Source organism: Podarcis filfolensis (genome assembly GCF_964270895.1).
Source record: "Podarcis filfolensis genome assembly, chromosome: 4".
NCBI lineage: Eukaryota > Metazoa > Chordata > Lepidosauria > Squamata > Lacertidae > Podarcis > Podarcis filfolensis.
In genome coordinates, this window is record NC_139607.1 from 50,474,853 (window position 1) to 50,489,009 (window position 14,157).

The following is a 14,157-nucleotide window of genomic DNA, read 5'->3' on the forward strand; positions in this document are numbered from 1 at the left end:
CTTTTTTTTTACTATTTGAAAGCTCCATATGGTTTTCTAGGCCAGCTCCACATAAAGCATATTACAATAGAATCTAGAGGTTCTACAGCATTGAGTGGGCATGGCCAAGTCAGTCTTTGCCAGTAAAGGGCATGACATCCAGCTGAAGTTGGTAATCATGTGGCCACGTGGTCATCCAGTAGAAATGAAAGAGTGAGGTGCAGACCCAAACTGAAAACCTTTGACGTCAGGGGAAGTACAACCCTGTCCAATCAAGGCTGTATATTGAAACTCTTGATCAACCAACAGTATTACCATTTTAACTGGATTAAGTTTCAGTTTCTTCTTCCACATCCAATCCCCCATCACCATGAAAAATAATATTAAATAGACAACAATGCTTAAAAATGGGTTAATTGAACAAACATGCAGTACTAATGAGCTATTTATGCAGTGTTAATAGTTTTCCCGTTTTTCCCTAGATGCAAAGAGTCTGGCTGAAATGCTTATGAGGTAAGAATAATGTGTACAATTTGTCAGTTTGGTTGTGATACAGGAGTATCAACCTGAGATCAGGACTGGGACCTTTCCAAAATGCATAGCATGTGTTAAGGAAACATCCCATTTAACTATTCTAAGGAATTTTCAACATAGATTTCCACGTTATAGTCTGTGTGGTGCTGGAGGAGATATGTGGTTAGTTGAGTTCTGCTGACGAGCATGGATTCAAAGTACCATGTATGGTGTTTCTTTGTTTGTTTGATATATGTATTTATAGTCTGCTCTTCTCCAAGCAATTCCAGGGTGGATTTCATACAGTTTGATCCAATAAATAAAGCAACATAATTGTTACCATCACTAATCCAATCATAGAAAACAAATAAAAATCAAGGTCAGTGAAAGTGCACCTCAGATGAGAGGGCATTCCACAACGTAGGACAGGAAGGAATAGCTCTGCATATTTGCACTAGAAGCCAGCTATATTAGGAGCAGTGTTGATTGCCTAAAGCCAGTGACATCTTACATGTACCCCTCTTCCCCTGAAATCCATCTAACAGGTTTGCAAATCTTTTTAAATATTTCTCTTTGTTGTTGTTTTTAATAAATCGTCAGTGGGGAGCCTCCGGGCTAATTAGGCCAGACAAGGTTCCTGTAAAGCCTTTTCCCCCAAAGCATGCCCACTAGGCTCACACCTGACATCATATGGAGCCTTGCATATGGGACAGATAAAGACACAGCTGCAAAGGAACAAGCAGGAGCTTAAAGAGCACTCCTGATCCTTCCTTGGCAAGCAGGGTTCACTGAGAGCTGCACCTCTTTGAATGCATGCTGTCAGCACCAATCAGCTGATTGGCTCTGACAATCCATTTACCAAGGAGCTCACTATCAGTGCCAATCAACTGACTGTTGCTGATGGTGAGACCCTTTGAAGTTGTCCATTTGCAGACATGGCTTGGATTCAAACTGTGCCTGCTAATGAACATTTTTTCCTTTGCAGTGGTTTGGATCTAGACTACACCTGAAAACGGACTTCAAAAGGTCTGTCAGCACCAGTCAGCTAATTGATACTGACAGCAAACCTCTTTGAAGTTGTCACCTGTTGTCAGGTGATTGAAAAATTGGCAGTCTCTCTCACCTATCGAAAATGGCCCATGGGAGGGTGGGCCAGTTCTTGATCCTGCTCTTGGGTTGAGAAGGGTTTCCTTACCCCTGTAGTAAGACAAAGAATGGGCAAATAGATAAACTGTCGTGTGGTGCTCTATTCATTTATTTTTTTTTTTAAGAGAAAAAGGCATGCAGCACACAAGGCATAGGGAAGAGTCAAGACTGATAGATGAACTCACATCAATAGAAAAAGACAATAGTTTCAAGCAGCACTGGGATGCTGAAGCAAATTAACACAGTTGCTTTTCTTTATTATGTGGGTTGTCATTCTCAGAGTTCTGGCTGTGAGAGCAGCGCATAAGCATCAGAGCTAGACTATTGGGGTGGCCTACTTTTTCCAGTTCTTTTTTCTCAACAAATAATTAAAAATAACAGTACCCTCTCTTTTTTGTTCATTGAGGGTACAATTCAGACTGCTTCCAAGTGCTACAGATCTAAAGCAATTCTGTTGGTTACTTTGCACCTCTGATATAGAGATGTGTGTGTGTAAAATTCTTAGCTTCATAACTCATTCCAAGGCTAATTTTCTAGTGCACACATTTTAAAATGAGAATATAATAGCTTTGGTGATAATATACTAATTGTTTCTTATCTCTGTCCCCCAATGCTGGGAATTAGTAGAGGAACAGTGGTTGGATTGCTTTCTTAAAATTTTATTATTGCAGTGTCAACAGAACAAAAAGCAAAGTGTGTTGAAAGGAAATAGCGAACCAGAAGCAATTACTGCAATCCATATATAAGTGTAAATAAATAACCACTTTTTAAATGTCCAGTTTCTCTGTTGATTAATATTTGTCAATGCCAATTTATGGTAAGAATACAATGCCATAAAACCCACCTTTCCTCTGATTGAACAAAGGGGTTTTTAGGCTTGTCTTTAAGAAATGGAAGGAAGGGAGAAATAAGAGTTTATGATTGTATTTTTCAAAAAGAATCTCAAGGGGAAAGGCTTATTTTCTCCCATTGCTCCTGTTTTTCTAAGCTTCAGCATTAGACTAATATATCGTATGTACACATGGGAGAACTAATGAAAAGCATTTATTTGAACACCCCACTGATAGCGATAGGAGACTAAAGTATTTATTTTGCTTTTAAACTAATAAAAGAATTTAGGTAATTTCTTCATTCGACTTTAATGCCTGTTCCCCCTCTTGCTTTCTTTTTTTTCTTTTCTTTTTTTTTTGTTTGGTTTGTTGTTCTGATTTCTAGTAAAAACACAAGGACATCGGATACACTTAATAAGCAACAGCAGACCCTCAGAATGCACATAGATATTCCCAGAGCTCAGCTTCTGATTGAAGAGAGGGATACAATGGAAACCATTGGTAAGCCAGCAATAAGCTCATGAGGTGCCTTTGTACAACAAGAGGATCTTACTAGCTCTGTGTTGTTTCTCTTAAGGTATTACAAAAAGTGACATTTACGGAATAGAAAATAGCCCCTCCAAATACTTTTCCTTACAGTTTTGTTTTTGTTTTGATGATAAAAGTCCTGACTCAGTACTGCATGTGAAATGGAAAAATTTTCAGTGAGACTAAGCTCTGTAGTTCAAGAAGAAAATTGCAAAGAAGGTGGCTGGGATGGTTTTGATACACATGGAGGGAGGAATTCAACATGGCACCAAGCAGCATATTCTGTCAGTAGAAGCATTTCAGCTTGCCAGATGAATGATCTCCCTTCTCCTCAGCCCACAGCCTGTTCTGGGGCTTCCCCCAAAGCCCACCCTGAGCCAATTTGGGGGACAATGAGGGGAGGGGACAAAGAGCCCTATTGTGCAGCATAAGAGACCTGATTTCCCCTAGAAAATCATTGAATCCAGCCCATAGAAAGGAAAAGGTTGGGTCAGTTTACATGTGTGTCCCCCCCCCCCCCCGCTACAGTTTGAATACTTCTGGGGAAACATCTGTGCCAGTGGAGCTTTCCACCCCATGGAAGTTGGTCCATTAGGGCAAATGGGGCACTGCCCCATCAACAACAGTCAGTCCCCACCTGCTTGCCTTCTAACTTACAATCAGCTTAGGGGATGGCACTGACTGTCAGCTTCCTCCTCAGTCTATCAGTTTTGCCTTTGTGTAGATTTCTGTAGGATGGAGGAAGAAGGGGGGGAGGTAGAATTAGTTGACACCACCTGTCATCAGTTCTGGCTCCACCTTACTGTCAGCATCCCTGCTTTCCGTCCTATTATTCCCAATGGGCACCAGCCACCATTGTTTCCACCTGCATTCTGGGGGACCTCTAGGTACATAAGTCTTAACCCACTAGTGGACATCTGTGTGTGTGTGTGTGTGTGTGTGTGTGTGTGTGTGCTGGTCAAGCATCTCTTCCTGTGGCCTTCAGCAGGCCTCTGGGTAAGTATAGACTCAGCCCTTAATACATTTTATGCACTTGACCTTGCTGTCAGAAAATCCCTAGACAAATCATTCCTTGGATCAGGATTTCTAAAGTTGAACACTGGTGGCTCACCTTGTGAACCCAGATTTTCAGAATTGCTAAGCCGGGGCATCCAGTGGGAACACAGAACTCCTAATGATCAAACTCTTGGAAAAGTGCAGTGATGGCAGGGCTCGCTTTAAAAATGGCTAATCCTGCATTTGGTTTCGACTTTGTTTATTTTCCTAATTTTGCTTCTCTGCTGCCAAGCTTTATCACGGGGGGGGGGGGATTTACCCTTGTGTTGCAATCCATGGGCAGCAGAGTTTGTAGTGCAGATGCAGATTGCATATACTCCTTTTATCTCTCCCAGAGCTACAGTTCCCAGTATCCTTAGCAAACTACAGTTCCCATGATGCTTTGGCGGGGGCATGATTTAAATGTGTGGCTGCTGCAGATGCAACCTGGTCGTTGCTTCTGTAATAGGCTGTGTCTAACACAGAGTAGCAAGCCGTGATCCAGACCTTTGGTGAGCATCCACATGGCTCATTGCCCAGAGGTTTTATTGCCAACTTGAAAAGAGGCAGCTCTTTTTGCCAGGGGTGGAGAACTGTGTTCATCCTACTTAAGACCTTTTTTGGGCAAAATGTATATTTAGTATTATTATGCATGGTTCTTCATGTTAATGGTTTCTTATCCGGGGGGCGGGGAGGAAATGTTTAGGAAATACTTGATTGTCCCACCGTTGGCAGCCTGTCTGGAAAATATATTTAAAAGTCATACGGTGCTTCAGTGTTTGCATTCCCTGTAGTTCTTACTGCTATTAAGACTATCCAGTAGAGACTGCAGCAATGTAGGTGGAAGTTAAATGTGTCAATCCTGATAGTACGATGCATAGAAATAGATTGTTTTTACAAGCTTCAGTGGCAGTGGGTGGTTCACCATTTACTCCTGTAGGGTTGGAACAGACCCATTGTCATCTTTTTATGTTTTCTGCCGCCTACTTAAAGTGCTTATTTTTCTTAACCCATAACACCCCGTATCTAATTATAGCTTAAAAGGAAAAGGAAAGCTATCAACTTGAGTCAGAAGGAAATGGTATTTGTTGATGTGTTCTCTCATAAAGAGATAATATACTTGAGGGGGGAGGGAGTAAGTTGATATTGATACTATTAAAATAGGGTACTGCAGGACTGTGTGGGAAAAGGGAAAGTTTACAGAGCCATTTTGGGCAATAATTTCTCTTCCAGGCACATGCCATTATGTACTGTGGAGCTGCCAGTGCATGAATAAGCGTATGGCATGCAGAAGTAGTGCACTTTTCTGCGATTTCTATAATCACCGCAGCATCACTTTTACATCTTGCCTTTTTGCCATTATTCATATATCCTGGGGGCGGAGGAGTCATACTGGCAGTAAACAGTACTTTCCATGTTAGTCCTTACTATGGTGGGAAAAAAGTTTCTCACCTGAAAAAAAGATCTCTTCCCTTGTTAATTAGCTCTGGGCAAAAGCAAGGCGAGACAAAATTCATTTGCCAGGTTATTACATTCTAAGATGTAGTGAAGACTATAGAAGTGTTATTCATTCATTCATTCTTAGAAAATCAGCCAAAAGTGGGACACCATTAAGATATTCTGCTCTGTCATTGCCTTTCTCGCAGATGATCGATCTACAGTCTTGTTAACTGATGCTGATTTTGGGGAGACATCGAAACAGAAGTCGTTGACTGTTACACACACAGTGCATTACCAGTCTGTCTCACAAGCCACTGGACCACTGGTAGACGTTTCTGATGCCCGGCCAGGAACAAGTAAGTATTAAGAACACTTTGTTTTGTGGTTCTAATATAAAAAATAAACAAATATGCTGCAAAGTCTTTTGCTTACCAGGAGGGTACAGGGCGAGGCAGCAGAGAGGGTGCCACTATACTCTGCCCTGCCCTTTCTGCTTGCTTGGTCTTCCCTCTCTCCTTCCTGGTAAGTGACAGTGACTCATCTGCCAGGAAGCTCCACTCCACCTGGCAAGCTGCATTTGCTTCTCCCTTCCATTTCTTTGGAGGCTGTGTGCTCCTCTTTTCCATGTCTTGGCACATACCTTAAAATATGGGAAGAAGACAATGTTTGACAGCAGGGTTAGTTCTCCTTGCCCTGCTTCTCCACACCCTGCCCCCCACCCCAGTACATAATGTGGGGTGGGATGCAGCCACACTGGTGCTGGATCAGAGCTAGCACTTTTTCATTGCTTTGAATAATGAGTATATTTTGGACCCATCTGCAGAGGTCCTTGCATTCTAGAGAAAATATAACACCTGAGTTATGTGTTGCTGCTGATTCCCTTCCCTACCAATAGAAATTGATCCACCATCTTCCGCACTGGATCTTGTAAGTTTTCTTTTACTGTGAGGTTGCAATGTAAAATACTGATCAGCAAGCAAGTATGATAGTCGAAGCTTTTTAAATTTAGAAAAAATCCAATAAGTTTTCCAACGTTTGGAATATTTCCCAACAGTCTGGCTTTGATTGTGTGTGATTTACAAAACCCATTGCACAGAGGAGATACTGAGTAAGCAGATACATCATTCTGAAGTTTTTCATTTTGACAAGAATCCAGTATAGTTTGCTAATGCGTGGAATGTTTCCTAACATTTTGGCACTGATTATATGAAGTTTACAAAATGCATTGCATAATCAATATATAAAGCTGTGGCATACCATTAAATTGAGGTGGTTTTGTTTTGCTGAGCTATTCATCTAGCTATTGTCTTTGCTCCACAGAAAAGATGGGACACCATTTTTATTGCTGATTGTCCCTTTTTTATGCGTGTGTGTGCTGGTTATTAGCCTAATCTCAAACAGTGAACAACATATGGACAGTTTGCATTTTTAAATGACTTTGTAAGTAAGAAACCTGCCAATCTGTCAATGAGAAGGGATGAATCATGAATAATCCTTCTATGACTACTTATCCTTAACTCACTCCTTTTTAAATAGTTTCAAAGCAATGTAAAAGGAGTGGCTTTTCTATTTTAATAATAATAAAAAGAGCCCAATCAAATAACCTATTTAATAAGTTTGAATTTATATTTTTAATACTGTTATATCCTAGTCTTAGTAACACCAACTCTATGATTCTATGAAAACCCTCTCAGATGCTTCAAAAGAAAAATCTTTTCCCTCTGCTTTAATGTCCTAATACTATTTCCACAAAATCCATACCCACCCATTATTTTTTTTAAAAAAGGAAATGGGTATTAGACATCGGACACAATTCTTTAATTATTGATTTCTAGATAATGCTTTTTTTTAAATCCTCAAACAGTATTTAGTCCACATGATACAAAAAAATGATCACTTGCCTGGAAATCAAGCTTTGTCCAAGAAAAATGAACCAATAATGCAGGTGCAGGAAACTTTTGACCCTCCATATATTGCTAAACTACAATTTCCTTCACCCCTGACCATCAGCCATGCTTGCTGGGGCTGATGGGAGTTGTAGTTCAGCACAATCTGAAGGGTCAAAGGTTTGCCATACTTGCAATAATAAAGGTTTAGAATATCTTTGAAACTTATATATCATAGATGCTGATAGAAATTGATAATAAATGAATATGTCTACAGATAGGCCCCACTGATATTCATTTCCGTCCTGAGGCTCCATCACTCAGCAGTAATTCTATTCAGCCAGTCGCTCAGCTTCTTTTCTTGACTAATCAAGTATTCAGTGCCAACACTACCTCTGTGTTTTCACTGCAGATCCTACAACAAGGAGGAATGCAAAAGCTGGGCCCACAGCTCGCAACAGATATGCTAGCCAATGGACTCTCAACAGACCTCATCCCACAATATCAGCCCACACCTTAACAACAGACTGGAGGCTACCAACACCCAGGGCAGCAGGGTCAGTGGATAAAGAAAGTGACAGCTACAGTGTCAGCCCATCACAAGATACAGGTATAATCTTTGTTCCTAGACTTCAGATTCAAGACAACATTATAATCAGAACAGGACATTTGCTGTATTTGATGTAGCATATTTGATTTTAACTGAGCACCCAACCAGATACGACAATGCATCTTTATATTTTAACCCTTAGAGCTGTTTCCACATGTTAATAGCAGCAGGCAGAAGTTGGAGAGGGCTTGTATTTAGTGGGATAGCAGAAGATGGGGGGGGATTTAAATTTTCTCCTGTGCTGAGGGACCTGAGGAAATGTTATCTTCTGAAGTTGCTGTTGGCTTTGGGAGGAAATTCCCATTAGTACCAGTGGGGGGCTTTCCCCTAAAGCAGTGATGGCTCTCCAGCTGTTTTGGGACTACAACTCCCATCATCCCTAGCTAACAGGACCAGTGGTCAGGGATGATGGGAATTGTAGTCCCAAAACAGCTGGAGAGCCAAGTTTGGCAATCATTGCCCTAAAGCAAACAGAGGAGGGATTTTCCTCAGGACTGCAGTAGGACAGCATTGTGGAGACCCAAAGAATACAGCATGATTGAACCTTATGTTCTTCTTGTGGTCTGAGAGACATGGAAGTGCATGAGCCCTGAGACTTGCTCTCACTGTTACCAGGCTGAATTTTTGTAACTAAAAAATCTGACCCCACCCTCATCCAAAAGTGCATATACTAATACTGTACAGTGGTACCTCGGGTTACATACGCTTCAGGTTACAGACTCCGCTAACCCAGAAATAGTACCTCGGGTTAAGAACTTTGCTTCAGGATGAGAACAGATATTGTGCTCCAGCGGCGCAGCGGCAGCAGAAGGCCCCATTAGCTAAAGTGGTGCTTCAGGTTAAGAATAGTTTCAGGTTAAGAACAGACCTCCAGAACGAGTTAAGTTCTTAACCTGAGGTACCACTCTATTGTTGAATTCTCCCCTTTGAATGAAGGGACACCGGGGACTTACGTTGTCATTTGTAATATTTGTTGTTCATGAAAATACAGAATGGAGCACAAACAGAAGTTCTTTCACTAGTCAGCAGGTCCAAAGGGAACTGCTTTTGAGCCCTACTCCCCCAGCTGTAATTAACTCCAGCTAGAAACTCATCAAAATGGAAATTGCTGGAGGGGGTTCTCTCTCTTTCTGCCCTCTTCTTTAAGTTGGAGGGGTATCACCTTCTCCAAGATGCGATAGGTATCTCTTCAAATACTCAAGAAAGTTTTCTAGCCAAAAGGCTATATTTTATAAGGATGGGGGAGAAATTCAATCCAATTAACATTTAAAGGTGAACCTACCTAATTCACATTTACTGAAGTAATATACAAATCGTAGTCCAGCCATGATTTGAAATGTGCACTTCTCTGAATTTCCAGCCAAGCAATTTGTACAAAATTGTATATACTAAAGTGTGCATTACAGTGCATATATTATGAAAATAACATGCAAAAATTTCTCTGCAGAACTGAATATATTGAGCACAATTCAGTATGATACATGTCTATTAGAAGTTCACCCTAAAATCCTAGCAATTTTCATGAAGAACTAATGGCGGTGATATACTTTGGAACAAATTTAGTGGAGGTGGGAGAAACCATCCTTCTGGGAGGATGTAGAACTAAAATGATTTGTGAAAGTTGTTCAATATGAATGAAAAAAATGAGCAAGTCAGCTCTACAGTAACTCTCAGACTTGCCTTCCTGGGCCACCTGGCAGTAAGAGAACCAGGGAGGTAAGCAATAATGAACCCTTGCTTGAAGTGACAGTACCAAATGTCAATCAAAACAGCCATCCGAAGCCAATTAAGAAGCTCTGTCCAGACATCAATAGCTGGGAGGTATGAAAGGTCCACTCCAGTAGGTATCCAGCTATGCTTTCAAAATATTTCACTAACAAGCCTTATTATTTTATGGACTAGATAGTGGGTATGGACAAGCCAGACAATCTCACCTGGGGCCAAAGAGAGAGACAATCTAAAAGTTCTGTTAAGGCATTTCATCATTACAGAACAATCATAATAATAGGCTTTAGAATGTGAGCTTTTAAATACGATTTCTTCAATACTAACCTTGGTTCTATTAGGAAAGCCACATTCTACAGAAATTTTGTTCCTTCCTACCAGATGAAATGGGACGTGGGTGGCGCTGTGGGTTAAACCACAGAGCCTAGGGCTTGCCGATCAGAAGGTCGGCAGTTTGAATCCCCGCGACGGAGTGAGCTCTCGTTGCTTGGTCCCAGCTCCTGCCTAGGAGTTTGAAAGCACGTCAGAGTGCAAGTAGATAAATAGGTACCGCTCCGGCGGGAAGGTAAACAGCATTTCCGTGCGCTGCTCTGGTTCGCCAGAAGTGGCTTAGTCATACTGGCCACATGACCCAGAAGCTGTACGCCGGCTCCCTCGGCCAATAAAGCGAGATGAGCACCGCAACCCCACAACTGGACCTAATGGTCAGGGGTCCCTTTACCTTTACCTTACCAGATGAAATAATGCTGTTGAAATGAATTTTAGTGTGATTACTATACTAGAAAAATGCTAGATCATTATGATATTCACCATTCCCTTGTTACATGAGGACACACCAAGGATGGACCACCAAGGCCTTTCTTTTCCTGCAACAGGGTTGCCTGCATTTATTGCCACGATGTGATAAGTCCGGCTCCATCTGCATATGCATTTAAGCAGTATTGTAACACCTGAAACAGCCATGGCTTCCCCCCCAAAAATCCTGGAAACTGTAGTTTGTTAGGGCTGCTGATAGCTGTTAGGAGACTCCTATCCCCCACCCAAACATTTTCCTCCCATCTAAAATTCCTGAACCATCTACTAAGTGTAAGAGGATAAGCTCTCATCTCAGTATGCTTTGTATGAGAAAGTACCTGAAATGAGATAATTTAAGAAGTACTGTGGGAGGTGAGATGAGGATACATTTTGGGCATATAATTTCATTTGCGTCAACTAAATTTATGTTTCGAATAATGCACTGATAACAGGAGGAAACAGCTGCACAACTCCCATTAATGTTAATGATAGTGGTGCCTGAATCCCAAAACCATTTTTTATGCATTCACATTTGTAGTTATGCTGCTATTGACTTGGTAGGCTCAAATCAACAGCAGGTTCCAGGTAGGCTAATGGTGACCAATATACCTATTTATGGGCTGCGTTGTGTGGAATGGGCAGATTGACTTGGAAGGGCCATAGCTTAATGGGTTAAGGCATCTGCTTTGCATGCAGATGGCCCTGGGTTCATTCCCTGGCATCTCCAGGTAGCGCAGGAAGAGATCTCAGTCTGGATAGCTACTGTCAGTGTAGACAATACAGTGGACGCTTGGGTTGCAAACGTGATCTGTGCGGGATACATGTTTGCAACCTGCAGCGTTCGCAACCCACATCTGTGCACGCGCGGGTTGCGATTTGGCGCTTCTGTGCATGCACGACTGCCGAAACCCAGAAGTAACCCGTTCCGGTACTTCCAGGTTTCAGCAGTCCGCAACCCAAAAAAACACAACCTGAAGCGGCTGTAACCCGAGGTATGACTGTACTGAGCTTGATGGCCTGACCTGGTGTAAAGCAACTTCCTATGTAAATAACAACAAGATAACAGAACAGAAGCAGGAAACCTGCAGGCAGGCCATATTTTATGTCTGTGTCTGTGTTGTCTCACTGTAAAAATGTTATGAAGGGTTTTTTTTGGGGGGGGGCTGTATGCAAGATCCTTCTAACCCCTGGATCCAGCAAGTGTTAAATTATACGCCAGGCTAGCTTTCTGTGTTGAGGTGATAGCCTGGGTGATGGGCCATTAAGGGAAACAAAGGAAAGGGGCTCTGTGAGAACTGGCAAATGGGTGGGGGCCCAACCCAGCATGCTGTTAGTTAGAAGGAAGAAGCCTGAGTTTAGAGAGTCAGAGAGACAGAGAGCAACGTTTGACAGCAGTGTTTCATGTCTGTTTGAATCCAAGGCTGTTTGAGAAACAAGACCCTTTTGGGGTGTTAATGCTATGAACCCCTCCATTGTAGGCTCAGGTTGTATATATGTGTAAATAAACTATATATTATAAAGAGGCAACATTCTCCACTGGCCTCATTTCTAAAAGGAAACACAAACCCTGGGCATGTGCCTGGAAACCCTGGAATCTTGCACCTCTCTGAGATTGGGATGATGTGCAACAATAACAATTCACCACAGGAGCTTCATTACATGCAACGTGTGTTGAAGTGTGAGAAAATGAGCACAACAAGTACTGTTCTCTGTGGGCTGCAATTATCCCTTCTGTCTCGTATTTGCAAACATTAAATCTGGAATCAAAAAAGGAAAAAGGTGCTAATGGAAACAAAAATATTTACAGCTCTTTCACTGCTGAATACCCTCTTTTTTTCCCCTCCACAAATAAAACATGATTTTTGTGATGCAAGTCCAGAAAACTGCCAGGAAAGCATAGCCTTTTTACCTTGCTATACCAGAATGCTCTTACTGCCCAAGCTGACTAGTGTGCAAGAGCTAAATGGTGAACTATGGAATCATCCCTGTAGTGCACTTTGGTGGATTAAAAACCCATGCTGAAGTGATTGCCTGTTCTTTCTTTCTTTCACCTTCTGGTGTTTAGACCGAGCAAGGAGCAGCATGGTCTCCACAGAAAGTGCCTCCTCCACCTATGAAGAGCTGGCAAGAGCATATGAACACGCCAAGATGGAAGAGCAGCTGCGACATGCCAAGTTTACCATCACGGAATGCTTCATATCAGACACATCATCAGAGCAGCTTACGGCAGGGACTAATGAATATACAGACAGCCTGACCTCAAGCACCCCATCCGAATCGGGGATTTGCAGGTTTACTGCATCGCCTCCCAAACCTCAGGATGCAGGACGTGTGACGAACATGGCTGTTCCAAAGGCACATCGGCCAGGTAAGTGCCTTAGGACACTCTGCTAATTCCTTCCGCTCTCAATTACATCCTGTGGATGTTGCGTTTTGAAAATTTCTTAATGGAAACGAACGTACTTAACAGTTCTATCAAATATTCACAAAGCACATGCATATTGTTGCTTTCACATTTTGTTAAACAGTGGTGTAAGCTCAGAATGAGCAAAAGGCAGTCAACCTGACACCAGAGCCTCAAGATCTCACCATGTTCTGATACCATGAATATCAATTTTTTAAAGCACACACAAATAATCCAAAGGCTTTTTTAAAGACCTGAATAGACACTTGCTTTCCCCCCACCCACCATTTTTGTTGGGGGGACAAAGATTTTCAGTAATCTGAAAAAATATTCCCCCCTTTGGGGTAATTTTTCAGCACTATTTCAAGAAATGTTTGTTTATTCATTTACATTGTCCTCAGTAATACCTTCAAGTAGCCCATCAGATTGGTTATATAGTGTTGTGTTGTCATACAGTTCCCTGTCTTATCTTGTTTGAATTGGGTCATACATGCGAAGGAACCGAATACTAGTCAGAGAAGCAAAGAGGGTGTCACAATTTAAGTGTATTTCACCGGGGGGGGGGCAGGTACACTAAAAATGCTAGTTTCTACCAAAATAAATTGTAAAGTGTAGCTCTAGGCCTTTTCTAACGTGAACTGATATTGGTCAACTGCTACTTTCCTCATGTTTGGACCAGGCACAAATACCACAGAAGCCTCCTCTGAGTAAGGAGGACAAGGAACAGTGGTTTCCCACTGATGGCCCCACTTCACAGGTTAAGTCTGGGGTAACTGTGCTCCCCAGATAGAGGAGAGCTGATAGGTCAGCATTGATCTTGCCATCAGTATTGTCAAGCATACAATCAAGGGCAGACAGCAACATATGGCAGGGGGCAATTCTATCTAGTTTTTGGAGGGGTGTGTGTCTCCCTTGCCCCTGCTCCATTTATTACATTTTTGGTACTTTACTGCAGGATCTCCTCTCTTCGTAAATAAAAGACAATGTGACATAGCAGTTCCTTTTCACTGCCCTCAAGAGAACGCTGGAAAAGTTCACTGACGTTTACTGCAAATAGAAGCAATACATTTTCCTGTCACTGTTGTTTCTTTCTTTTGCATCCATCAACACCGAATTATTATAGGTAACTGGTGTATAGGAAGGAAAAAATGAAAATGCGAAAAATCCAGAGACTAGAATGTCTTGTGGGATAGATAAGGAAACAGCATATGAATCCCTTCAGATCATTTGTGGCCCAAGTTATTATTCACTTTATGGCAGAATTAG

The 14,157-nt window shown here is 41.9% G+C and overlaps 1 protein-coding gene across 1 annotated transcript in view; it reads left to right on the forward strand.

Annotated features, from left to right (window-relative positions):
• DSCAM (DS cell adhesion molecule) overlaps window positions 1–14,157 on the forward strand; it is a 312,391-nt gene that overhangs the window by 273,634 nt on the left and 24,600 nt on the right. The window contains exons 28-32 of the mRNA XM_083608743.1: window positions 462–492; window positions 2,854–2,969; window positions 5,678–5,827; window positions 7,770–7,967; window positions 12,553–12,855. Of these exons, the coding sequence (XP_083464869.1) occupies window positions 462–492; window positions 2,854–2,969; window positions 5,678–5,827; window positions 7,770–7,967; window positions 12,553–12,855 (798 nt within the window). The remainder of the gene's footprint in view (window positions 1–461; window positions 493–2,853; window positions 2,970–5,677; window positions 5,828–7,769; window positions 7,968–12,552; window positions 12,856–14,157) is intronic.